At 38.8% G+C, this 24,223-nt stretch overlaps 2 protein-coding genes, 1 long non-coding RNA gene and 1 pseudogene across 5 annotated transcripts; 1 reads left to right on the top strand and 3 right to left on the bottom strand.

Moving 5' to 3' along the window:
* Positions 1-427: 427 nt before the first annotated feature.
* Positions 428-6,777, top strand: LOC148914760 (uncharacterized). The gene is made up of 2 exons (XR_016122641.1): positions 428-873; positions 6,600-6,777. It is a non-coding gene; the product is annotated as an uncharacterized LOC148914760 (long non-coding RNA).
* On the bottom strand, positions 1,152-8,799 carry LOC103339370 (disease resistance-like protein DSC1; annotated as a pseudogene). The gene is made up of 9 exons (XR_016122640.1): positions 8,279-8,799; positions 6,585-7,694; positions 6,131-6,409; positions 5,019-5,990; positions 4,272-4,949; positions 3,394-4,179; positions 2,674-3,303; positions 1,991-2,614; positions 1,152-1,874 (listed from the first exon to the last, which is right to left on the bottom strand). The product of XR_016122640.1 is annotated as a disease resistance-like protein DSC1 (transcript).
* A 1,371-nt stretch (positions 8,800-10,170) lies between these two features.
* On the bottom strand, positions 10,171-16,981 carry LOC103339369 (TMV resistance protein N-like). The gene is made up of 7 exons (XM_089042637.1): positions 16,440-16,981; positions 14,716-15,820; positions 14,111-14,389; positions 13,045-14,007; positions 12,270-12,872; positions 11,123-11,989; positions 10,171-11,005 (listed from the first exon to the last, which is right to left on the bottom strand). Exons 1-7 carry the CDS (start codon positions 16,943-16,945, stop codon positions 10,256-10,258), a joined length of 5,073 nt encoding a protein of 1,690 aa, XP_088898763.1. The 5' UTR covers positions 16,946-16,981; the 3' UTR covers positions 10,171-10,255.
* Positions 16,982-17,785: 804 nt separating this feature from the next.
* Positions 17,786-21,946, bottom strand: LOC103339367 (curculin-like (mannose-binding) lectin family protein / PAN domain-containing protein). Of its 2 annotated transcripts, XM_016796128.2 has the most exons (3): positions 21,448-21,946; positions 20,854-20,938; positions 17,786-20,310 (listed from the first exon to the last, which is right to left on the bottom strand). In XM_016796128.2, exon 3 carries the CDS (start codon positions 20,287-20,289, stop codon positions 18,031-18,033), a length of 2,259 nt encoding a protein of 752 aa, XP_016651614.2. In that variant the 5' UTR covers positions 20,290-20,310; positions 20,854-20,938; positions 21,448-21,946; the 3' UTR covers positions 17,786-18,030. The 2 variants fall into 2 exon arrangements, with proteins under 2 accessions (XP_016651614.2, XP_008240872.2); XM_008242650.3 differs by lacking the exon at positions 20,854-20,938 and having other exon boundaries at positions 21,448-21,945.
* Between the last annotated feature and the right edge of the window lie 2,277 nt (positions 21,947-24,223).

Genomic DNA, 24,223 nt, shown 5'->3' with positions numbered 1-24,223 from the left:
AGCTGATAGAATCAGGTTTATTTTTCCTCCAGGTTGATCTGTTTAAAGTACGTGGGAAGTTTGCCTTATCATATGTTTATGAAGATCGTTTTTTACTTTGCAAAGGGAAAAATCTTCTAGTCACTCATTAAAGATTGATACTGTTGCAAGTAAGTTAGCTGGATTAGAACCATTGCTATCTATCCCTTCCTATATGCTATACACCATTCAATGACATCTCCTTGTGCCTTCGTCAGTGCTTGCGGCATTGTTTGTGGGCACCAAGTAATATGAAAACTTCTCTATGTTTAATTAGAGTTGAATATAATGAGTATGGTGAGTATGGTATACTTATTAAAATTATATTTATTTCACAATTCAATATATTCTTTTTAGTTATTTTATGTTATGCTAAATTAGTAATTTAATAAATAATTTGGTAATAGGATATACTCAGTTAATTTTAAAATTTGTTTAACGGCACTCTTTTTTTAAAAACTGAAAACGAAATCTATTATCAAATATGTTTTCAGTTTTCAGTTTTTGAAAAAAATGAGTGAAAATAAAACCTGAACACTGAACACTAATTTGACTAATTAGTCCAATTTGACAAGTTAAAACAAGTTGCCAGGTCTGGTATGACAAGTTCAATTTGACAGGTTCATTACTTCAATTTTTCTCCAGTTAACTCAGCTGTAAGAGAGAATTTGAATGTATAAAATCCAGATGTCACTTGCAGTCATCTTTGCCAATGGATTGAAGGACCCTCCTTCTCAGTTTGTCCTGATACTTGATAGAGTTCTTCAACGGAAGCCATAGCTTCTGTAGCAGACAAATTTTGAGGGTTGAATAAATAATCATGGGCGTGCTCAATCTTCAGCTCGCCGACATCGGGTATGTCAAAATTTGATCTTTTTTATTTATTGAATGTCTTTTGGTTCCCAATTGTCATATGCATTTTCATTTGTATGAATTCGTATTTATTTTGCCCTGTTTTTGCTTCAAAAGAAGAACAGCATTTAGTAACTAACCTAAATTACCCAATTAAGCTGTAATAAGAAGAAGTGCTCTGTTGTAATCCACCATTAAAATAGATACTAAATTAGCTGTGGAAACGCATATAATGATCAAATACTTAATCAACCACTTTTTTTTAATAGAAAAAAAAAGAAAAGCTAACCACTCTGTAATTGATTCAACCAGTAAAAGATAATGACTTTCATAATGGACTTCGACTGAGAACTAGATGAATGCTTGACTGCATCAATATATTGAGGAGGAGTTCCCAAGGTAGCAAAATCTGCTAATGAGGAGAAGTTATTCCAGTCCTTAGTTTACCCTTAGTGTCATTGATCCTGTTCAACGGGCGGTGAGGGTGTTGCTTATTTTTCCCTTCTTATCTGAGAACGAGATATGGTCTGCTTAAACTCTTCCTCATCATGCTGATATACAAGACGGAGCCCACACTTTTGCACACTAAAGGCTTCATGATCGCTTGCAATTGAAGCCTCTAGTACACCGCATTCATTCAGCTGATCCGAAAACCATGCTCGTGGTATATAGGATACCCAAACGAATCCTCCGAGATGCAACCATAGGAATTCTTCGTTTGTGGTGCAGTAGTCGTGCAAAGATTCTAGACTGTCTCTATCTGATTCCAAATTACATATAAGGTGGTGAGAAATTGCTGGAATATCCAAATTGTCAATGTCGACAGTTGGACGCTCCAGGACTGAAAAGTATGCACATACAGCTAATCCTATCCAATTGCTGTCTAAGTTTAGATTATGTGGCAGCGAGATTGTTGCCGAGGAGTCATTGCTTTGATGGCCGAACCACTCTAGAGTTATGCTTGAAGGGAAACATGAGTTATATGTGGAGTGACGATCAAAGTCCTGTAAAAGAGAGACAAGGTCTCAAGGTGTTATATATGTTTGTGTGTGTGTGTGTGTGAGAGAGAGAGAGAGAGAGAGAGAGAGAGAGAGAGAGGGAGGGAGGGAGTGAGTCATACCCATTTCTCATCACTAGGCCTTCCTAATCTTTCGAGATGAGGTTTCACAATATAGCTGCTAGGCCTACTAGATGATCCTGCATCACCCGTGGGGCATTGCTTATTTTTTCTTTTCTTATCTGACAATGACATCATATAGTGCAATATGGTCTGCTTAATCTCTTCCTCGTCATGCTCATATACAAGACGTAGCCCACACTCGTGCACAGTAAATGCTTCATGATCACTTGCAAATGAAGCCTCCAGGACATCACATTCATTCAACTGATCTGAAAACCACGCTTGTGGTATATAGGATACCCAAATGAATCCTCCAAAAGGCAACCATTGGAATTCTTCGTTGGTGGTGCAATAGTCATGGAGAGGTTCTATTGTACCTCTGTCCGACTCCAAGTGACATATTAGGTGGTGAGAAATTTCTGGATTCAAATTGTCTAGGTCAGCAGTTGGATTATCCACGATTGAAAAGGATGCGCATAAAGCCAATCCTATCCAATTAGTGGCTCTATATAAATGTGGTGGTAGTGGGACTCTTATCGAGGAGCCACTGCTTTGATCCCCAAACCACTCCAGAGTGATGCTTGAAGGGAAACAAGAATTATACATAGAGTGACAACCAAAGTTCTGTAAGGGAGAGACAAGGTGTCAGATACATAAATAGAGAGAGAGAGAGAGAATCATACCCATTTCTTATCATTGGGCTCCTCTGATCTTTCAATATGGGGATTTACAATGTTGCTGCCAGTTATACCAGATGATCCTGCCTCGCAGTTCTGGTTTTGCTCATCTTTTCCTTGATTAATATCTGACAAGGAGGTCATGCAGTGCATTATGGTCTCCTTAAGCCCTTCCTCATCTTCCAGATATATGAGACGAAGCCCACACCTATGCACACCCAATCTTCCATGATCACTTCCAATTGAAGCCTCCAGGTGGCGTCGTTCTTTCAACTGATCTGAAAACCAGCATCGTGGTATATAGGACAGCCAAATGAATCCTCCCATGCAATACAACCACTCGAATTCTTGACTGTTGGTGCAATAGCCATGGAGAGCTTCCAGACAACCTTTATCAGTTTCCAATACACATGTAAGGTTGTGAGAAATTTCAGGATTCAAATTGTCAAGGTCGGTAGTTGAGTGGTCGAGGATTGAAAAGTATGCACATAAAGCTAGTCCTATCCAGTTGGTGTCTTCACATAGATTTGATGGTAGAAGGATTTTTACAGAGGGGCCACTGCTTTGATGCCCGAACCACTCTACAATCTCATTTGGAGGGAAACAAGAATTATATTTCAAGTCACGTTCAAAGTCCTGCAAAATATAAGAAAGACATCAGGATCCACAGAGAGAGAGAGAGAGAGAGAGAGAGAGAGAGAGCAAAGGCTCAAATTAAATCTTTACTAGGAGCTGATTCTGATCTGAGCTCATTTTGTTGGTAGGATAAAAGGCATTGCCAAAGTACTGTAGTGGATGAATTGGTGTTGTTTTTCTTTCATGTTGGGAGTACTCATTATAAGGTTCTGGACGGAAATCTATAGGCATGAAAGGATGACAAACTGAGCTGACAGAGCTGTGCTCGCTGGATTTGGCTGCTTCAAGCAGATTCGTTAGCAAACTTGTAGCTCCCAAACTAATTCCCTTATATTTCTTGGTTTCTGTAAAATCACCAGTTCCGTAGTAAGCAGGCCGATCATTGGTGCAATGGGCGATTGTTTGGATCAACCCTTTCAAATCTTGGTTGTATACAAGACGCATCCCACACATTTCAACCTCCACACCTGGAGTTCTACATCCAAATAAAGCCTGAATGAAATGACAGCGATTCAGACGTTCCGGAAAGCGTACTCGTGGTATATGAATAATGAGGAGTCGATGTGACCCCACATTGTCATCCAAGGAGGAAGATAACATTAGGCGATGCATCAGTTGCTCATGGCCCACCGCCTCAATAGGTGTATACAAGTGACACTCATAGAAAGTGCGAAAAAGCGGAAGACCTGGAGGCAGAGCACAGACAACGTAGAGAGAAAGTCCTGCCCATTTCTCATTGTTGTGCAGATTTGGAGGAAGACGTAAGTTTACTGTGCATGAAGACGAACTGCTTTGTTCACTAAACCACGGTAATCTTTCTCGCAGACAAAAAATAAAACCATAATCATAGAGATTCGGAAGGCCCTGCTGTAATCCCTAGACAAAGATATGTATGGTAATCATGATATCAATAATTCAGTCATCATTTTTTTGTGTGTTTGAGAGAGAGAGAGAGAGAGAGAGAGTACCTCAAATAGTTTTTCAAGCAATGACTCCACGTTTCTTCTCAATTGACCCACAATCCGGGTTGAAGTAGTAGTTTCTTGTTCCTGTACTTCATCTTGTTCAGTTTGAACCCCGCTTGTCAACGGAATACTTCTCATACCATCTTCTTCTTGTTCAGGCTGATAGCCGTGATAGCAATAACTATAGTGTTTATTCAATTTCCGGACGAATTTGGGCACATCTTCCAAGTATATGAGACTCACCCCGCACCCTGTAACCCTTGCCCCAGTGCTATCAGGTGTAATTGTAGCTTGGATCAAGCGCTTATTCGAACTTTCTGCAAGGTCACTCTGTGGTATAAAACACCAATGTATAAAGGGTCCAGCGAAATTGCAATCACGGTAATCAAGCGCAAGGAGACGTTCATGAGGATCTTCAGTTGTACAGAGTTCAATACGGTGATTGCGAGTGAATTTTAATCCCAATTCCTCATCAAATTCTGGTACATCTTCCAAACTATCATGCTTCTGGGCTGCTTCACAAATAAAGCACAGAGCAAGTTTTATCCATTTACTCTTACCATTTACATCATGAGGCAGCGGGATTGTTATGGTGGATTCAGTACTCCGACGGCTCAACCATGCTGGAATTTCATTCGATCGATAACCATATTCAAACCTTTCATCACGCCGAATGGCACCCTATAAAATAGAAGTAAAAGAAAGATAATTAAAAAAAGTTAATTTGAGAGAGAGAGAGAGAGAGACGACCTCAAAGAATGTTTGATAGAATGGCCACAATAGATGTTTATCAGGTAACCAAAACGCCTGAGCTATGTCATCGTGTCTTTGGCGATTTAGAAAACTGAATCCGGCAGCAGCTGAAGGCCACACCGTTATTTTATTTGAATGTGCTCCCTGCAGGAGAGGACAATTATGTACACTTACAGCTCTTATACTAAATGGAAGTCGTGGCAATGATTGAAGCATGCTACAACCATCCAAAACAAGTTCTTCAAGCTGAGACAGCTGAGAGATGCTTTCAGGTACTTGGCTTATAGCAGTCCCGCTAGCATAAAGCTCCTGTAAACATTCTAAACTGCCCAAGTTCTCTGGTAACTCATTAAGATTCGAACATCCTGAGAGGTTGAGAATTTGAAGTGATGTCAAATTAGTACAAATGACATCTGGCAGAGTCAAAAGGTTCTTGCATTCTCTGAGATTGAGCAGAGTAAGGTCAGTCAAATGCTTGATTGATGTTGGTAGCTCTTGTATAGCTGTCCTGCTTGCATAGAGCTCCTGTAGACATTCTAAACTCCCCAAATTTTCTGGTAACTCATTAAGATTGGAACAACCTGAGACGTTGAGTATTTGAAGTGATGTCAAACTAGTACCAATGACGTCTGGCAGACTCAAAAGGTTCTTGCAGTCTCTAAGATTGAGCAGAATAAGGCCAGTCAAATGCTTGATTGATGTTGGTAGCTCTTCTATTGCTGTCCCATCTAAATGAAGCTTCCTTAATTGTTTCATGTCCTCCCCAATCTCTGGAAGTTTTTTGAGTTTGGAACAACCCGAAAGAATGAAATTTGTGAGAGATCTCAAGTTGATATTGTTGGGAACCGCAGACAAGCTTGTACAACCTTTAAGGATTAGCTGCTCAAGGTTTGGGACTTTGTCGAAGTCAGGGGTCTTGATCAACTTTTGACAATCACTAAGGTTTAATACCGCCAGCTTTTCCAAGGGCTGTAAAGAAATTCATAAAAATAAAATAATAAAAACAAAAGTAGTATATAATTCATAAACAAATTCATACCATAGACTAAGGTTGAGTTAACTTGATAAACGAATTCAACATAAGAAACGGACAGAATAAATAATCTTACTCTCTCAATTTCCTCCCATAATTCCTCTATTTCGCTTTCAGACAAGTTCAGTTCAACAAGTTTGTCGGGTTCGAAACTTGAAGGCAGAGATTTTAAAGGACATTTGTGCCATTCCAATAAGCTTAACTCATCTGAAAGATATTCAAGACATCCCGAAAATTCCACATTGTAAATCTTCAACAATCTTAGATTGTCCATGTTTGAGAATGGATCTTTCTTCAAGTGTACTTTGTCTGGCTGAGGCGAGCTTAGGAAAATACCTTCAACAGTTTTTGTCCCCTAATAGCCACAGTAGAAAAATATTTATACTATTAGCAACATAAAATCAAATATTCAATATTCAAATAAAGTGGATATGTTATCTTGAAATTATTAATAAACAACGTTTTAATCTAAGTAAATATTAGAGATGTATTTATTAGGGAGTGCTCTATGATTCTTCTAAACTTCTCACCTTATTTTTCTTCAGTACAGGAAGGGCCACTGTATGATGCCACAATCTGCTGCGTTCTCCTTCCTTTTTGGATTCTCCACGAACAATATCTCTGCCCATTTTTTGTAGTAAATCATGCATCCACAATTTTCCTCCTACCATACTTACTAAATATTTCTCACAGAGGATGTCTATATTGATGCTTGGATAGTAACCACAACTTTCAAATATCTTTTCTAGACGACATACATCCTCGCCTTTGAAGAAACATGCAGTGTCCAAAAACATGTCCTTCTGTTCTTGATTCTCTAATCCATCAAAACTTGCTTTAAGAACACCAATAATTTTCTCCTCACCAGAGTAGTTATTATCTTTTAAAGACTTCAATTTAGTGGACCAATAGTCTTCTTTTCTGTCCCGTAAGGAGCGACCGAAAACTTCAAGAGCCAATGGATGACCATCAATGTAATCTACAAATTCGTTAGACAACTTCTTAAAAGCATCAGTGGGATGGTCTGTTTGAGGGCTTTCCGACAGAAGAGAAGAAGAGCTTGATCCGGAGTAAGTTTCTCAATTGTGTATATTTCTCGGTGCTTATAATCTATCAACAACCTTTCATCTGTTGTGGTTACGATGATTCTACTTCCCTTACCAAACCGATTGGATAAGCCTCCACCGTCACTTCCAGCTACAGCTTCTATTTGTTTTAATTCATCCACGTTGTCAAGAATTATAAGCACCTGTTTGTCACGCAATCTTGTACGTATCACATCATCGACATCCTTTGTGGTTACTTTCTTATCCAACAAGTGATCACAAAGTTGTTTTTTGATGTGAAATAAGTCTTTGTTTTTAGATATCTCTCCAACCTTAGAAATGAAACTGATAGCATCAAATTGACTGCGAATTCTTTGACAAAGAGCTTTTGCAACAGTACTCTTACCAATCCCTGCCATCCCACAAATCCCTATTACACGAACTTCTTCCTTACCCATAGACAAACTCATTTTGGATTTAATTTCATTTACACGATCCATTCCAACAAAGTCCTTTAAATCATCATTTGAGAATGTTTTAATCAAAACACCAAAAATACGTTCAACTATCTTTTCAATCATATCTGTCTCGTATCTGCAAAAAGTTAGAGCATTCTGTTAAGTATTTGGGTCAGTATACCTCATGCTTGTAGTTAGATTTCCGGCCTCTCAACGTGCACCCTTCTAATGTCATGCGGGCTTCTCCTATACTTTACTAAAATGGTGTGTTCGGTTTTGATTTATATGGCCTATTATAGAGTTTTTCTTTGAGTGATACTCTGGTAGACTTTATACAATATTTGATCAATCTAGCTATCTGATCTCACGATCAAACACTCCCTAGACACAACTGTGATTACTAATGTAGTGTATAGTGTCCTTTATTAGTGAATCTCTCCTCGAATTCTTCAATATAATTGAGCTTCAAGCCTTCCATTGACACCTTGCTACTTTAATACTAAATGGATTTCTATTGAAAGCTAGCCAAGGCTCGTTTGGGTACTATCTCGTTTTAAGGAACTTTTAAGTTCTTAAGTTTTTGTTGTTCCATGCTATTCCTAGCTCTAACAAGTAAAACCAATAAAATTAGGAAAAAAGCTTAGACCATGATACTTGATAGATTTTTCCAGCCTCACCTAAAATCTGTCAGATCATACATATTAAAAGAACCAGCCTTACCTAAATTTTGTCAGATCAAATCCTTCGGCTTCGAGTTCGGCTATTTCATTGAGAGACTTCTTCCACCTTGCCACCTTTCCTGGCTCACCTTCGAAATCTTTATCATGTTGAGCAAATGCCTTTTTAAATTGATCTCCAGTTTGCTCTCGTACTTCGGATGGCGTCACGTTGTAGAACACGGGCAAAATCAATCTGGACTCATTGTTTGCCAGTTCAACCATTTTCGCAAGTTCATCCAGACACCATGTGGAGGTCGCATAGTTTGTTGAAAGAATGATGACTGAAATGTTCGATTCTTCAATTGCTTTGTAGAGTTCCTTCGAAATGGGTTTTCCACTCTTCAGTTGTTCACCATCCCTGAAAGTGTGGATTCCGTTCCGAATCAATGCCTTGTACAAATGGTCAGTAAAACCTTTTCGAGTGTCAAAACCTCGAAAACTGAGGAACACCTCATATTCCAGTGGACGGGTCGGAGGAGGAGGCAAAGCTGAAGAGGTTTGGGTGGTCATGGGATCAGCCATTGGAGTGACTGAATCAGTAACCAACCTGCTGTTATCTGGTAACGGAAGCTTTCGCAAGGTACATACAAGATACAAGTGTTTGCAGAACCAACTAGCTTGGTAGCTGAGCTGACAGAGTGCATTATAAGACAATAAATACTCACAGGTCAGCCTGATTAATTAGTCTAAGTACAATCCAAGATTAGTATTCTTTTAATAAAAAAGATTTGGAACTCTGTAGCCAAACAGCCAAAAGAGCAGCAGGCTTCAGTCATCTAATTTTAAGGGGTCGGTGGATTGCAGAAGGAAACCAAGGACTAAATTCTAGTTATGAACCCCAGTCCAGCCTCTAACTCTGAATTATCATATGATGACAACTAATTTTTTATTTTTTTAAGTGAGCTCCTTTGATTCTCTCGTGTAAATACGATCTGTTACTCTTATTTTATGCCAACTTGTTTGATTTCTGGTGTTAAAAAAATGGTGCGGAAGCAGAGAGCAAACAAAAAAAAAATGAAAACTGATGGTGTGAAGTGTGAACGATGGACTTTCATTGGCTTCCCAAGGAGAAGGTGCACAAGCTTTTATGCAGTCAACGATGGATAGCATAATCATTGCCACTATTTATTAGAGAGAGATCTGAAAATGCTTATATTTTAAAGCAATTTCCCTCCAATTCCATATGGGAAGGATTTTATTGGAGGAAGATTTAACAATGGCAAGGTTCCTCAGACTTTGTTGGTATGTCTATATATACATATGCACACAGCTTGAAACTCTTGTAGGTATTTCAAAAAGAAAAAAATTTCAATTTTTTCAATATAGCTGCATTCTATATGGTTCTGAGCCAGCCTACATTCAGTGGCTCCTCTTCTTCCTAAAGTAGCCTATGACACGTACATGGTGCACCCACCCAACAACCCCTTCACCAACATCACAATCATCAGCACCAGACACCGCCGCCGTCAACGACACCCAATTTTTTCACGAATCCATTAGTGCAATGTAATAGCATAAATGATGGATTTCATATGTTTCTTTTCTTGATTGTAATTGCTTTGCGTTTGTTATAACCTTTGCATTTCATGAAAACTATGTTAATTGCCACCGGCATTAAAATCCTTCTTATTTTCTTTAAATAGCATGTATATATATACGCTAGCTTGGGTTGAAGGATTCCTCAAATAAGCTTATTTGAGAGACATCCTTGTAGAGCCCACCATATATTGTATTTCATTAATCAAAACCGTATATTTTGTAGATTTTCATTCGAAAATTATCTCTACAAAAAATCACTTCAATATGGTATCATTTGACTACTCAATTAAATTATTAAAATTTTAGTACTTTCTTGAAGCACCGTGTTCCTTGATTTTGTATGACACAATTAGATGTCGAAACAGTTTCTGATTTAAAGGACAATTGAGGAATTCCTTAAATAAGTTTACATAAATTAGAATACATCAAAATATTCAACTTACCATGACCATAACTTTTTTGTCATTTGATCAGCATATAACAATATTCTAGATCTATGCTCCTCAACAGAATGAATTTCTGATTGCACATCTAAAGGCTTGAAAGGAGGACAAACATCTTTCACAGGGCTATGCTGGGTGGATTCGGCGTCTCCAACAAGATTCGACAGCAAACTTGTAGCTCCCACACTTCCATTATATTTCTTGTTATATGGAAAATCACCAGTTCCGTAGTAAACAGGCCGATCTGCTGCAGTGGTGCAATGACTAATTGTTTCGATGAACCCTTTGAAATCTTGGTTGTATACTAGGCGCATCCCACACATTTCAACCTCGACACCTGGAGTTTTGCATCCAAATAAAGCTTGAACAAAATGACACCGATTCAAACGTTCTGGAAAGCGTACTCGTGGAACATGAATAATGAGGAGTCGATGTGATCCCACATTGTCATCCCAATGAGATCGTAACTCCAAACGATTTATCATTTGTTCAGGACCCACAGCTTCAATAGGTGTACACAAATGACACTCATAGACTATGCGAGAAAGTTCAACATCTGAAGGTAGAGTGTAGACAACGTATAACGAAAGTCCTGCCCAGTTCTCGTCATTGTGCAGATTTGGAGGAAGAGGTAAGTTTACTGTGCACCCAGGCGCGCCGCTTTGTTCACTAAACCACTGTAATCTTTCTCGTACACAAAAAATGAAACCATAATCATAGATATGCGGAAGGCCCCTTTGTAATCCCTGCAAAAACATATATATGGTACTCATGATATATCAGTAAATTAAGTCGTCAGATTTTTTCTTTTTTTTCGGTATGTATAAGACACAGAGAGAGAGAGAGAGAGAGAGATTTTGTACCTTAAACAGTTTTTCAAGTAATGACACCAGGTTTCTTCTCAATTGATCCACAATTCCGGTTGAAGTGGTATATTCTTGTTCTTGTACTTCTTGTTCAGTTTGAACACCGCTTGCTGACAAAATACTTCCCACACCATCTTCTTCTTGTTCTGTTTCATCCTGAGAAACTGGTACTGTTTTACTTTCGTGTTGAGAGCCCACAGCAGAATCAGTTTTTGGTCTGAAATCTATAGGCTGGAAAGGAGGACAAACATCGCTCACAGAGCTGTGCAGGCTGGAGTTGGCTGCTTGAAGCAGATTCGTTAGCAAACTTGTAGCTCCCAAACTAATTCCCTTATATTTCTTGGTATCTGTGAAATCACCAGTTCCGTAGTAAGCAGACTGATCGGTGGTGCAATGGCTAATTGTTTGGATTAAGCCTTTCACATCTTGGTTGTATACGAGACGCATCCCACACATTTCCACACCTGGAGTTCGAACCAAAGCATGAATGAAACGGCAGCGATTCAATCGTTCTGCAAAGCGTACTCGTGGTATATGAATAATGAGGAGTCGATGAGACCCCGCATTGTCATCCCAGGGGGAATATAACATTAGCCGATGCATCAGTTGGTGACCCACACCTTCAATAGGTGTATAGAAATGACACTCATAGAAAGTGCGAGTACGTGAAACACCTGGAGGCAGAGTGCAGACAAGGTATAGAGAAAGTCCTGCCCAGTTGTCATCGTTGTGCAGATTTGGAGGAAGAGGTAAGTTTACTTCGCACCCAGGGGCACTGCTTTGTTCACTAAACCACTGTAATCTTTCTCGTAGAGGAAAAATAAAACCATAATCATAGAGATGAGGAAGGCCCCGCTGTAATCCCTACACAAACATATATATACGGCACTCATGATGTCATTAATTAAGTCGTCAGTCTTTTTCTGGGTATGTGTTTTTTTTGTGAGAGAGAGGAGAAAAACTTGTATACCAATGGGATAACACTGTTTTGCTATATATCCCCAACCAATCACATTCTGCCATACACGTTAAGAATTTCACATGGCAGCGTGTGATTGAAGAATAGCAAAATAGTGTCATCCCCTTGACATGTTAGTACTCTGAGAGAGAGAGAGAGAGAGAGAGAGAGAGAGACATATGGTACCTCAAATAGTTTTCCAAGCAATGACACCACGTTTCTTCTCAATTGACCTACAATCCGGGTTGTAGTAGTTTCTTGTTTAATCTGATTTCCGTGATAGCAATATTCATGGTGTTTATTCAATTTCCGGACAAATTCAGGCACATCTGCCAAGTATATTAGACTCATCCCACACGCTGTCACCTTTACGCCTAGGCTATCAGGTTTAATTGAAGCTGAAATGAATCGTGTATTCGAACTTTCCGCAAAACAACGTCGTGGTATATAGCACCAATGTATAAAAGGTCCAGCTAGATCGCAATCACGGTAATTGATTACTAGGGGACATTCATGAGGATCTTCAGTTGTACATAGTTCAATATGGTGATTGCGATTGAACTTTACTCCAAATTCCTCATCAACGTGTGGTTCATCTTCCAAATTATCATACTTCTGGGCTGCTACGCAAACAAAACAAAGAGCAAGTCCCATCCATTTCCTCTTCCCATCTAAATCAGGAGGTAGCAATATTGTTATGGTGGATTCAATACTACGACGGCTCAACCATTCTGGAATATTATTTGATCGATAACCAAGTTCCAAGCTATCACCGTGACGAATTGTGCGCTACAAAATAGAATGAAAAGAAAGGTAATAATAATAAAAAGAAGTTGATTAGTTAGATATATATATATATATATATAGAGAGAGAGAGAGAGAGAGAGAGAGAGAGAGTGTGTGTGTGTGTGTGTGAAGCGAAAGAAAGATAGAAAAACGAAGTTGATTAGAGAGAGAGGACCTCAAAGAATATTTGATAGAATGGCAACATAAGATGTTGATCTGGTAACCAAATTGCATGAGCTTTGTCTTTATCACTGTGGCAATTTATATAACTGAATCCGGCAGCAGCTGACGGCCACACCGTTATTTTATTTGATTGCAGGAGAGGACAATTATGTGCACTTACAGCTCTTATACTAAATGGAAATCTTGGCAATGATTGAAGCTTGCTACAATCATCCAAGAAAAGTTCTCCCAGCTGAGAAATTTCAGAGATGCTTTCAGGTACTTGGCTTATAGCCGTCCCGCTAGCATCAAGCTCCTGTAAAAAATCTAAACTCCCCAAGTTCTCTGGTAACTCGTTAAGATTCGAACACCCTGAGAGGTTGAGAATTTGAAGTGATGTCAAACTAGTACAAAGGACATCTGGAAGAACCAAAAGGTTGGTGCAATCTTTGAGATTGAATAGGGTAAGGCCGGTCAAATGTCTGATTGATGTTGGTAGCTCTCGTATAGCTGTCCCACCAGCATTGAGCTCCTGTAAACATTCTAAACTCCCCAAGTTCTCTGGTAACTCATTAAGATTGGAACACCCCAAGAGGTTAAGAATTTGAAGTGTTGTCAAACTAGTACAAATGATGTCTGGCAGACTCAATAGGTTCTTGCAGTCTCTGAGATTGAGCAAAGTAAGGCCATTCAAATGCTTGATTGATGTTGGTAGCTCTTCTATAGCTGTTCCATCTAAATGAAGTTCCCTTAATTGTTTCATGTCTTCCCCAATCTCTGGAAGCTTGCCGAGTTTGGAACATCCCGAAAGAATGAAATTTGTGAGAGATCTCAAGTTGATACTGACGGGAACCTCAGACAAGCTTGTACAACCTTTCAGGATTAGCTGCTCAAGGTTTGGGACTTTGTTAAAGTCAGGGGCCTTGATGAACTTTTCACAATCACTAAGGTTGAGTATCACCAACTTTTTCAAAGGCTGTAAAGAAATTTATAAACCCAAAGTACTTAAAACAAATCTTAAAGACTTAAATTTGATGAACAAATTCAACGTAAGAACTGGACAGAATAAATAATCTTACCCTTTCAACTCCCTCCCATAATTGCTCTATTTCGCTTTCGCACAAGTTCAGTTCAACAAGTTTATGGGGTTCAAAACTTGAAGGCAGAGATTTTAAAGGATATTTGTGCCATTCCAAGAAGCTTAACTCATCTGAAAGATATTCAAGGCATTCCGCAAATTTCACATTGTGAATCTTCAACAATCTTAGACTGTCCAAGTTTGAGAATGGGTCTTCCTTCAAGTGCACTTTCTGTGGCTTAGGCGAGGTTAGGAAAATACCTTTAACAGCATCTGTCCCCTAATAGCCGTAGTAGAAAAGTTATATATATAGACAAAATAGAAGCAAGTTTAAATATTCTTTTCAGCAAAACAAAAATTCAAAATTTAAATTAAATATACCTTATTAGAAGTTACAATGAAATAACTTTTTTTTTTTTAGTAAACTACAGGAGACGGGGATTTCTCACACACACAACTATGATGCCCTGGGAATTCGAACCTAAGACCTCTAGTCTGCAAGTCAATGCCCTTTACACTGGGCTAGATTCCGTTGGCACAAAACAACTTTTTAATCTAAAGAAAATATGAATGGTTTGTAGTGTATGATTCTACTAAATTTCTCACCTTATTTTTCTTTAGTACAGGAAGCGCATCTGTATGATGCCACAATCTGCTGCGTTCTCCTTGCTTTTTGGATTCTCTCCGAACAATTTCTCTGCCCATTTGTTGTAGTAAATCATGCATCCACAATTTTCCTCCAACGATGCTTAATAAATATTTCTCACAGAGGATGTTTATATTGCTTCCTGGATGGTAGCCACAGCTTTCAAATATCTTTTTTATACGACATGCATCCTCTCCTCTGAAGAAACATGCAGTGTCCAAAAAGATTTCCTGCTGTGCTGGATTCTTTAATCCATCAAAACTTACTTTAAGAATATCAATAATTTTTTCTTCACCAGAATAATTATTATCTTTTAAAGAAGCTAATGTACTAGACCATTCTTCCACACTTCTTTTCCATAAGGAGGAACCCAAAACTTCAAGAGCCAAAGGAAGACCATCAATGTAATCTACAAATTCATCAGACAAGTCCTCAAAACCATCCATAGGATGGTCTTTTTTGAAGGCTTTCCGGCAGAAGAGAAGAAGAGCTTCATCTTGAGTAAGTTTCTCAATCCTGTATATTTCTGGATTATAATCTATCAACAGCCTTTCATCTGTTGTGGTTATGATGATTCTACTACCCTTACCAAACCGATTAGATAATTCTTCATCATCACTTCCAGCTACAGCTTTTATTTGTTCTAACGCATCCACGTTGTCAAGAATTATAAGCACCCGTTTGCAGCGAAATCTCTTACATATCACATCATCGACATTCTTTGTAGTTTCTCTGTTATTCAGCAAGTGATCACAAAGTTGTTCTTTGATATGGAATAAGCTTTCTTTTCTAGATATCTCTCCAATCTTAGAAATGAAACTGAAAGCTTCGAATTGATTGCGAATACTCTGAAGAAGAGCTTTTGCAATGGTACTCTTACCAATCCCTGGCATCCCACAAATCCCTATTACCCGAACTTCTTCCAGACACGGACTCATGTTGGATTTAATTTCATTTACACGATTAATACCAACAAAATCCTTTAAATCATCTGAGAATGTGTGACATGTATTCAGTTTACCCAAAATCCATTTAACTATCTTTTCAGTCACTTCTGTCTCGTATCTGCAAAAAGGTTAGAGCATCATGTTAAGTATTTCGGTCAGTGATTTGTCATACTATAGTGGTAGGGTTGACTAGACTATTCCTAGCTCTTCTCATGTAAATGGGATCTTTTACTTTTGCCATATATAATAGAAGCATGTTTTGATCTATATGTTTCTTCTGTAGCTTTCATATTTGAGTTGAGGATTCTCCATTCTGGCTACTATCTTATGAAGTTTATATCTGATTAAAATAAAAAAAAAATTCTAACCAAGGAAAAAAAAAAAAGAACCTGACTATATGTTAATCATAATCTCCTCAATTTGACTGTATGTGAAAAGTTCCACTGCCATTTTGGATTTCAATTTACCTAAGTTTGTTTAACACTTCCTAACATGTCCATCTCAAGGGATCCGAGGATCCAATATTTGATCAAACTGGTCTTCCTTTGAAGCCTTGCCTCTCCCTCTCGCACTTGATCCAATATTTCGTTTTCAGTTTCAGTTTTTGTAATGATACTTGATATATTTTTGTTTATCCTTGGCCTCTTGTCATATGTTATTTTAGCTTGGCGAACATATATGCTACAAAAAGATATATAACTGAAATGACCAATATGTTATAAAAGCAGCTGCCTTACCTAAAACTTCTTACATCAAATCCTGAGCGGTTGGCTATTTTAGTGAGAGATTCCTTCCACCTTGTCACCTTTCCTGGCTCGCCTTCGAAATCTTTATCATGTTGAGCAAACGCCTCTTTAAAATGTTCTCCAGTTTGTTCTCTTACTTCGGATGGCGTCACGTCGTAGAAGACAGGCAAAATCAGCCTGGTCTTGGTGTTTGCTGCAAGTTCAACCACAGTGGCAAGTTCATCCAGACACCATGTGGAGGTTGCATAGTTTTTTGAAAGAATTACGACTGAAATTTGCGATTCTTCAATTGCTTTCAAGAGTGCCGTTGAAATGGGTTCTCCACTGTCGAGTTGTTCATCATCTCTGAAAGTGTGGATTCCTTTCTGCATTAAGGTGTTGTACAAATAGTCAGTAAAACCTTTTCGAGTGTCCAGACCTCTAAAACTCAGGAACACCTCATATTTCGGTGGAGGGGTCGAAGGAGGAGGCAAAGCCGAGGAGGTTTGGGTGGTCATGGGATCAGCCACTGCAGAGACTAGATCAGTAGCCAAACTGTTAGCTGGTAATGGAAGCTTTGGCAAGATGTTACTTAAAAGTGTTTGCAAAACCAACTAGCTTGGTAGCTAAATGATCCGCAGCTCAACCTAATTAATCAGTCTAAGTCAAGATTAATTAGTTTTTCTTTTAATCAAACGACCCCGTTATTATATTGCAGAGTCCCACCTCTAACTCTCAGTAATCATACGATGACAAAACGATTTGTTTACTTTTATATGAACTTTTTTTATTTTCTCTCGTAAATGATGCGGAACATGAACTCATACATTATTTATTAAACACAGATCTAGAAGAGTTGAATCTTTAGCACGACTTGAAGATAAATGGTGTACGCTATATTAAATTTATACTGACAGTGATTATTTTCACAGCACATCAATGTCAAACCGGCTCTGAAATCATCAATATCAGTGAGTTTACCACGCTTGTTCCAACCAATTTCACTCCGAGTCCATATGGGGAAGGAAGCATTTGATTACTGGAAGATTTAACAATGGCAAGGTTCCCTCAGACAATTTTGTCGGTATATCTTTAATTAATTCATTTTCCCTCTTGCTTTGATAGTAACCAGCTGAACTGAATCAGAAGCCTCTCTGCATCTAGATACTGAACAAGTAAAATAATAAAGGAAAAAAAACATACAGAAAATGTTGGGCTTAAAAATGCAAGCCAACTACAATAATTACCTTCATTAAGAAGAAAAACCCGAGAGCCATAGGCCATGTAATCGTGGAAACCAAATGATAATTCATACCTGAGAAAAGCCCAATTTCGCTCCTAGTCCCTGGAAGAGAGCATATATGACTACAATGTAAATTATATTTCAAAATTAAACATGAAATTCAAAAATTATATGACAAAATGACATTTCATTATGGTGGAAACCCAGATAGGGAGGAAATCTTTTGTTAGGCCTATCTCTCAAAGAAAAAGGAAAACACAAGATCAAATTGTCATTCTGTTGTTAGTCCTACTATACACAGCTTGAAACTCCTGAAGGTATTTCGAAGAAAAATAACGATTTTTTCGATATAGCTGGATTCTATGGCTCCTCTTCTTCCTCAGGTGGCCCATTACAACCAAATGGGGGCGGAGGTGGATCAACACTCAATGTGCCCTCCAACACCTTAACCACCTCTCTCATTGAAGGTCTCCGGCGTTCATCAATTTGGAGACACCAAAATGCAATTCTTAAAGAACGTTCCAGCTCTTGCAGATTAAACCCACCACTTATTCTTTTATCCACTACATTCTCTGGACGCCCTTCCATCCACTCTGTGTACGCCCACTCACAAAGGTCCCCAACTCCTCTGCACCCACTAACCAATACTAACACCATCTTGCCAAAGTCCTCTACATCTCTCTCTGCAGAAGAGCACGATGCCTCGCTGACTACTTTTCCGAGTCCAAATTCAGTCACCTTGGCCTCTAAGTTTTCCTCCAATACCACATTCTCGCATTTCAAGTTTCCATGGCTCATAAATTCCCTACAGCTTGTGTGTAGATAACAAATGGCCCTTGCCACACTTAAACATATATCAAATCTCTTTCCCCAAGTCAGCTTCTTACACAATTTAAGATCTTCTAAATATTTCTCCACTGAACCATTCTTGGCATATTCATAGACTAGAAATCTGTGATCTAACTCACAACAGTAGCCCTGCAGTTTCACAAGATTTTTGTGATGAATGCTTCCTATCTTTGAAACTGCACTCCGGTATTTTCTTTCTTCTATGGTTATATTCAGATCTTTGATTGCAACTGGCTTTTTATTTGGAAGAACACCTTTGAACATCTTTGGCCCAATCTGATGCTTAAAGTTCTCTGTAAGCTCCTCAATTTCAGAGAAGGATAACACAATCAAACCATTTGAGTTGGGGCTGGTATAAGCCAAAGCGGCTTTCTTTCTATCCAAATTTCTTCTTCTGAAGAACCAGAAACCAAGTGCCAATTGAACTAAAACAAAGACAACGAACATTCCTGAGGCTACTCCGATTACACAAGGGAAACAAAACTTATGAGACTGCTCGAGTGGAGAAGGGGAGGTCGTCACATGATTGGGATTTACAGCTAATGGATATGCACACGTCTTCACAAAAGATACTGAACTTAGTGAAGGGTCTGAATAGCCAGTAACATACTGCGTTCTCTTCATTAAGCACCGTGCAGTTCCATCATTTGAGAAGGTTGCAGCTATACAAGATGGGTCATTCAGGCACAAACTCTTACATTCCTGTAAACTAACTTTGGCAACTAAATCATCAGTTGGTGGATACATTCCATACAGGAAAGTATGCATATATTTAAGCATGTCAGAACCAGAATCACACGGATGATTTGGAATCAAACATCTGGAAATGGATTCATTTGTATGCTTAAACGGGCATTCGCAATCAGGGGACCCAGATTCAGTAAAGACACAGATGCCATGTTGGCCACAGGTTGCAAAGACATTGCACTGGTTCTCAACAGCCTGCCAGACTGATCTCCATGACTTTGAAGGCTCTACCCATGAGTATAACCGGAGATTACCATCAACATCTAGCCTAAGAAATCTGTAACTTACAGAGTCATTGTGATCTTCTCCAAACAGTGACCAAACAGGTTTCAAGTTCTGGTCGCGGAGTTGTAGGGCTCCATCAGAGGTGAGGAAAGCACTGAGGTTCGAACTAGAAGGGCTTCCACTTGTCCAATAGATAACATGACTTTCCCATCGCAGTTGCAACTGACCAGAAGCATTCATGAAAAGAGTGTAGTAACTGGACACAGAATTCTTGCTTGCAGCTCGGAGTGTTTGAAACATAGAGAAGTTCTGTCCAGGAAGAAGTGTGTCAGAAGGTGTATCAAAACTTTGCCAAACAATATGTTTCTCTTTATTCAATAGGACAAGATTTCCATTGTCATTCAGAGCAGCTGAAACAACAGATAACTGCCTTGTTTTACTGCTCCATATCACTCCCTTTAAGGAATCAAATAAAATTAGTTCACCATCCTGGGTCAGTTGGACATAAGAATTGTTACCAAGAATAAGATCAGCTCCAGCAATCCACACCACAATTTGTTTATCAAGCGGAATAGACTTCGAATTGGAACGGATCCCAACACTATAGTTTGGCTCATCTGGACTGTTAAAAAATCCAAATGCAAAATCACCATTTGGAGAGACCCACATGTCTTTATCAACTATAGAAAGTTTTGAATCCAAGGGAATCTCTGAAGCGCCAAGAGAATGTAGCAGGAACCCAGCAAAGATACATAGCAAGAAACACAATTTGAGGAGAAGTCTGTCCTGTTCAGGCATATCTGAATATGCTTATAGATCCTACAAAAAACAATAAATGAGTACTATGCCTTCGAATCAAAGTGGGAAAAGATATATGAACATTTTCCTTTGAGAAATTTGCTGTAAAGGACACAAGTATATATGGAGATTACAATAAACTATATTAGGCTATAATCTAATCTAGGCTATAATTGGGGTCGACCCACGAAAGGTGGAGTGTAATACAAATAAGGTAAGATACAATTGCTAAAGTAACGGAATTTTATTCCTAACAATGCCTGCCATTAAGTACTGAATCACTAGGAAATTTAAGAGTAGAAATAGACGCATGTGAAGAAAAAAAAAGGTTGGCTAGTTCCAACCTTTTCAAGACTAAGCCCACTGCAAAGTTAAAATGGCAGGAATAAAGACGACTCGGAGACAGAGAAAGAAAAAGAGAATCGTAGGCATTGGATAGATTTCAATGTTTCTAGGCCAAATGAAGATTGAAGTTCAAAACTTTCTATCATAAGCTCAAAGAAACAACCACCAAAATGAATTTCCTACAATTCAAGAAAGAACAGAATATTCAGAATTCAGTACCTGAAAAGACAGTCTAAATCCCAGAAATTCAACAAACCGGTGTGGATTGCCACCATGACCATCTCAGAAAGATCCCATTATTATTCTAAGGGCCATAAGAAGATTGACATGTGAGCAGTCAATATTTGTAGAATCAAACAGAGATTGACTAAGTGATTGAGGCAGGAGAACGAAGTGACAAAAAATGAGCTGTAAAGGAGTAAAAAATTGGAATTTTAGGGGATTATAAAGTGGGCGTTGAATTGATTCCTGGATATAAATGGGACCCAAATTAGGCAAGGCAATCACTTTCAGGGCTTAAAAGGTTAAAGACTCTGGACAATGATGCTGCAGATGCATCATCTCTGAATATTAAAAAGATGATAAATGTAGGAAATCTACAAAGCCACAAACTACACAAGAAATTCAGAAATCTGCCCCAAAAAAATACAAGAAATTGAGAAAACCCCATTTCTGGAACAAGCTTCTTCTATGGATTAAAACCATAGATTGGCAGCAACTAAAACAGATATGAAATGGGTTTGTTTCTCACTTATACTATGCTGAGTGAAATTTGGAAAAGAAAAATAAATGAAACTTTAAACATTTACTAACCAGCTTATCTCCAAGTAGAATCATTCCACGATGACTGCCTCCTAAAAAAATTCAAAATTCTGCTTGCAGAAGGATTTTACTTCTTTTCCTGGAAAGCTTTTCAAGGGCTACTTTTCCTAGAGGACCCAAAGACAGAAACTTTTACACTGAAAACAGACAATGGGTTCTTCTTGAACAGTTGAAGAAATGAAAACCAGGGGCCAAAAGCTGTGTGGATAAGAGAGAACAAGTGGGGCAGACTGAGAGTAGGCAATGGGTTGAAATGGAGAAGGATTGGGATGAAGCTGCTTAAACTGAAAGCATTCTACTGAAGAAAAGTGAGAAAGTGGAAGGTGGGGGGTTGATGTAGCCGGAGATGGTGACAAATAGTCGCCGGAGAAGAGGCAGAGTAACCATATTGGGAAAGAAAGACTGAGGAGAATTGTATGGTAGTGAGTGAAAGCAAAGATTTTGGCTACTAAAAGGGTTTTCAGGATTAATTGTTTCTTTTTCTTTTTTAACAAGGTAAACAAACATTTACGCATGGCCAAAAAAAATAAAAAGTTACTTTGCTTGGCTTCATTCAAATAAAGAATATTCCCAAAAAAATAATAAAGAATATGTTAACCAGTGCAAATTCAGTAGTCAACGTAAGGACTTTGACCACCCACTATTAGTGAGATGTGAAGATTAAGACGGCTGGAGTGACGACAGAAAGGAAGAACACTAGAAGGATTGGCAAAGTAATCTTCGATTTATTTTGGCTAATAAGTTTACAAGTGTATTGCATATGAATTGAGCTATCTTTCTATTAAGGAGCCAGTGCCATGTTACCTTCTATTTATAGAGGTACATGGGATATTCTATAGTTATCTAGAGTGGCTCGGCTTATTGAGTCGATCACGTCAGTTCTGACTGCCCATTGTGTATGAATTGAGAACCAATGGGATGCCACCACTTACCCGTTATGAGTACCTTATGCTGTTTATAGGGGCAATGCACAGAGTAACCTCTAACTCCTATTACATTACGTCAGTCCTGATCGCTTGTTGTGTCTGAGTTGAGGACCAATGAAATGTTGTCACTTAGCAGTTATGAGTACCTTATGATGTTTATAGGGGCAATACACATAGTAACCTCTAACTCATGTCACATCACATCTAGGAGTGAATAGCCACCTTATATGTGGAATCAGAGGTGATTGAGGCGACAGCTTTGAAGGGGGATGTACTCCTTTAAGGCGAGCCTTATCATCGACGTGGCTCTCCCATCGCCAAGCGTAGGATAAGTATTCGTTCTCGGTTAAGTTATCGAGCTGAGGTATCGTTGGAAATTTCTGCAACGGGCGCACAAGGGAACCGTGATGAGTGACAATCACTAGTGGTCGAACCAGAAGGTCAGAAGGTTAGTGGATTGCTAGTATTTTAGTCAAATCCTAGGAGCTTAGTGGTCGAACCACAAGCAGGTGATTGGTCATTTGTATGACCAGAGCGCCCCTCGTGGTTGGCTCTTTGAGGAGTACTATAAGGCCCAGCCCTACGTAGAGGGATATTGCCACATGTCATGTTTGTATTGTGAAGATTAAGACGGCTTGAGTGATGACAGAAAGGAAGAACACTAGAAGGATTGGAAAAGTATTCTTTGATTGATTTTAGCTAATAAGTTTACAAGGGTATTGCATATGAATTAAGCTATCTTTCTATTAAGGAGCCGGTGCCCTTTTACCTTCTATTTATAGAGGTACATGGGATATTTCTAGAGTTGTCTACAGCGGCTCCGCTTATTGAGCCTATCACGTCAGTCCTGACGGCCCGTTATGTTTGAACTGAGGACCAATGGGATGCCGTCACTTAGCCGTTATGAGTACCTTATGCTGTTTATAAGGGCAATGCATAGAGTAGCCTATGACTCCTGTCACATCACATCAGTTCTGATCGCTCGTTGTGTCTAAACTAAGGACCAATGGGATGCTGTCACTTAGCAATTATGAGTACCTTATGATGTTCATAAAGACGATGCATATAGCAGCCTCTAACTCATGTCATATCATACCTAGGAGTGAATGGCCACTTTATACATGGAATCGGAGGTGACTGAGGCGACGGCTCTGAAAGGGGATGTACTCCTTCTTTAAGGCGGGTCTTATCATTGACGTGGCTCTCCCATGGCCAAGCGTAGGGTAAGTATTCGTTCTTGGTTAAGTTCTCGAGCTAACGTATTAATTGAAAATTTCTGCAATGGGCACGCAAGGGAATCGTGATGACAGACAATCACTAGTAGTCGACTCACCTTTGCTCGATTCAGAAGGTCAATGGATTGCTATTATTTTAGTCAAATCCTAGGAGTTTAGTGGTTGAACCACAAGCAAATGATTTGTCATTTGTATGACTAGAGCACCCCTCGTGGTTGGCTCTTCGAGGTTTACTATAAGGCCCGGCCCTATGCAGAGAGATATGGCCACATGTCATGTTTGTATTGGGTAGGCTAGGCTCGCTCATTTCCTTACGTCAACATAATATTTTATAGAAAAGAAAGGCACCCAATTCTCTCTTCTTTTTTTTCCTTTTTTTTTTTTTTTTTTGGTTTTGTTTTCTATGGGAGATAAAAAGAAATGAGGGAAAAGCACCCAGTATATTCCACACGTGAATCCAACTATTTTATCCATTGTAAAAGTTACAGCCTATCTTTTCTTTAAAATATTCTGCACATTTCTAATATTTTGCATTCCAATGAATAATTTTTTATTTTATTAATTTCATACGTCTTTATAGGGGAGATTCTTACGTGCGGCTGTCGT

The sequence above is a fragment of the Prunus mume genome, linkage group LG8, assembly GCF_029339155.1.
Source record: "Prunus mume cultivar Tortuosa linkage group LG8, ASM2933915v1, whole genome shotgun sequence".
Lineage (NCBI taxonomy): Eukaryota > Viridiplantae > Streptophyta > Magnoliopsida > Rosales > Rosaceae > Prunus > Prunus mume.
The sequence above is the reverse complement of the archived record's forward strand: the minus strand, read 5'-3'. Positions and strand labels throughout refer to the sequence as shown.

Coding starts and splice junctions, on each gene's coding strand:
- LOC103339369 (XM_089042637.1), bottom strand. CDS start 16,945: ATGACCACCCAAACCTCCTCGGCTTTGCCTCCTCCTTCGACCCCTCCA. Junction 14,390..14,715: donor CTGTACTAAAGAAAAATAAG/GTGAGAAATTTA, acceptor TACGGCTATTAG/GGGACAGATGCTGTTAAAGG. Junction 12,873..13,044: donor TCTATCAAATATTCTTTGAG/GTCCTCTCTCTC, acceptor TCTATTTTGTAG/CGCACAATTCGTCACGGTGA.
- LOC103339367 (XM_016796128.2), bottom strand. CDS start 20,289: ATGCCTGAACAGGACAGACTTCTCCTCAAATTGTGTTTCTTGCTATGT.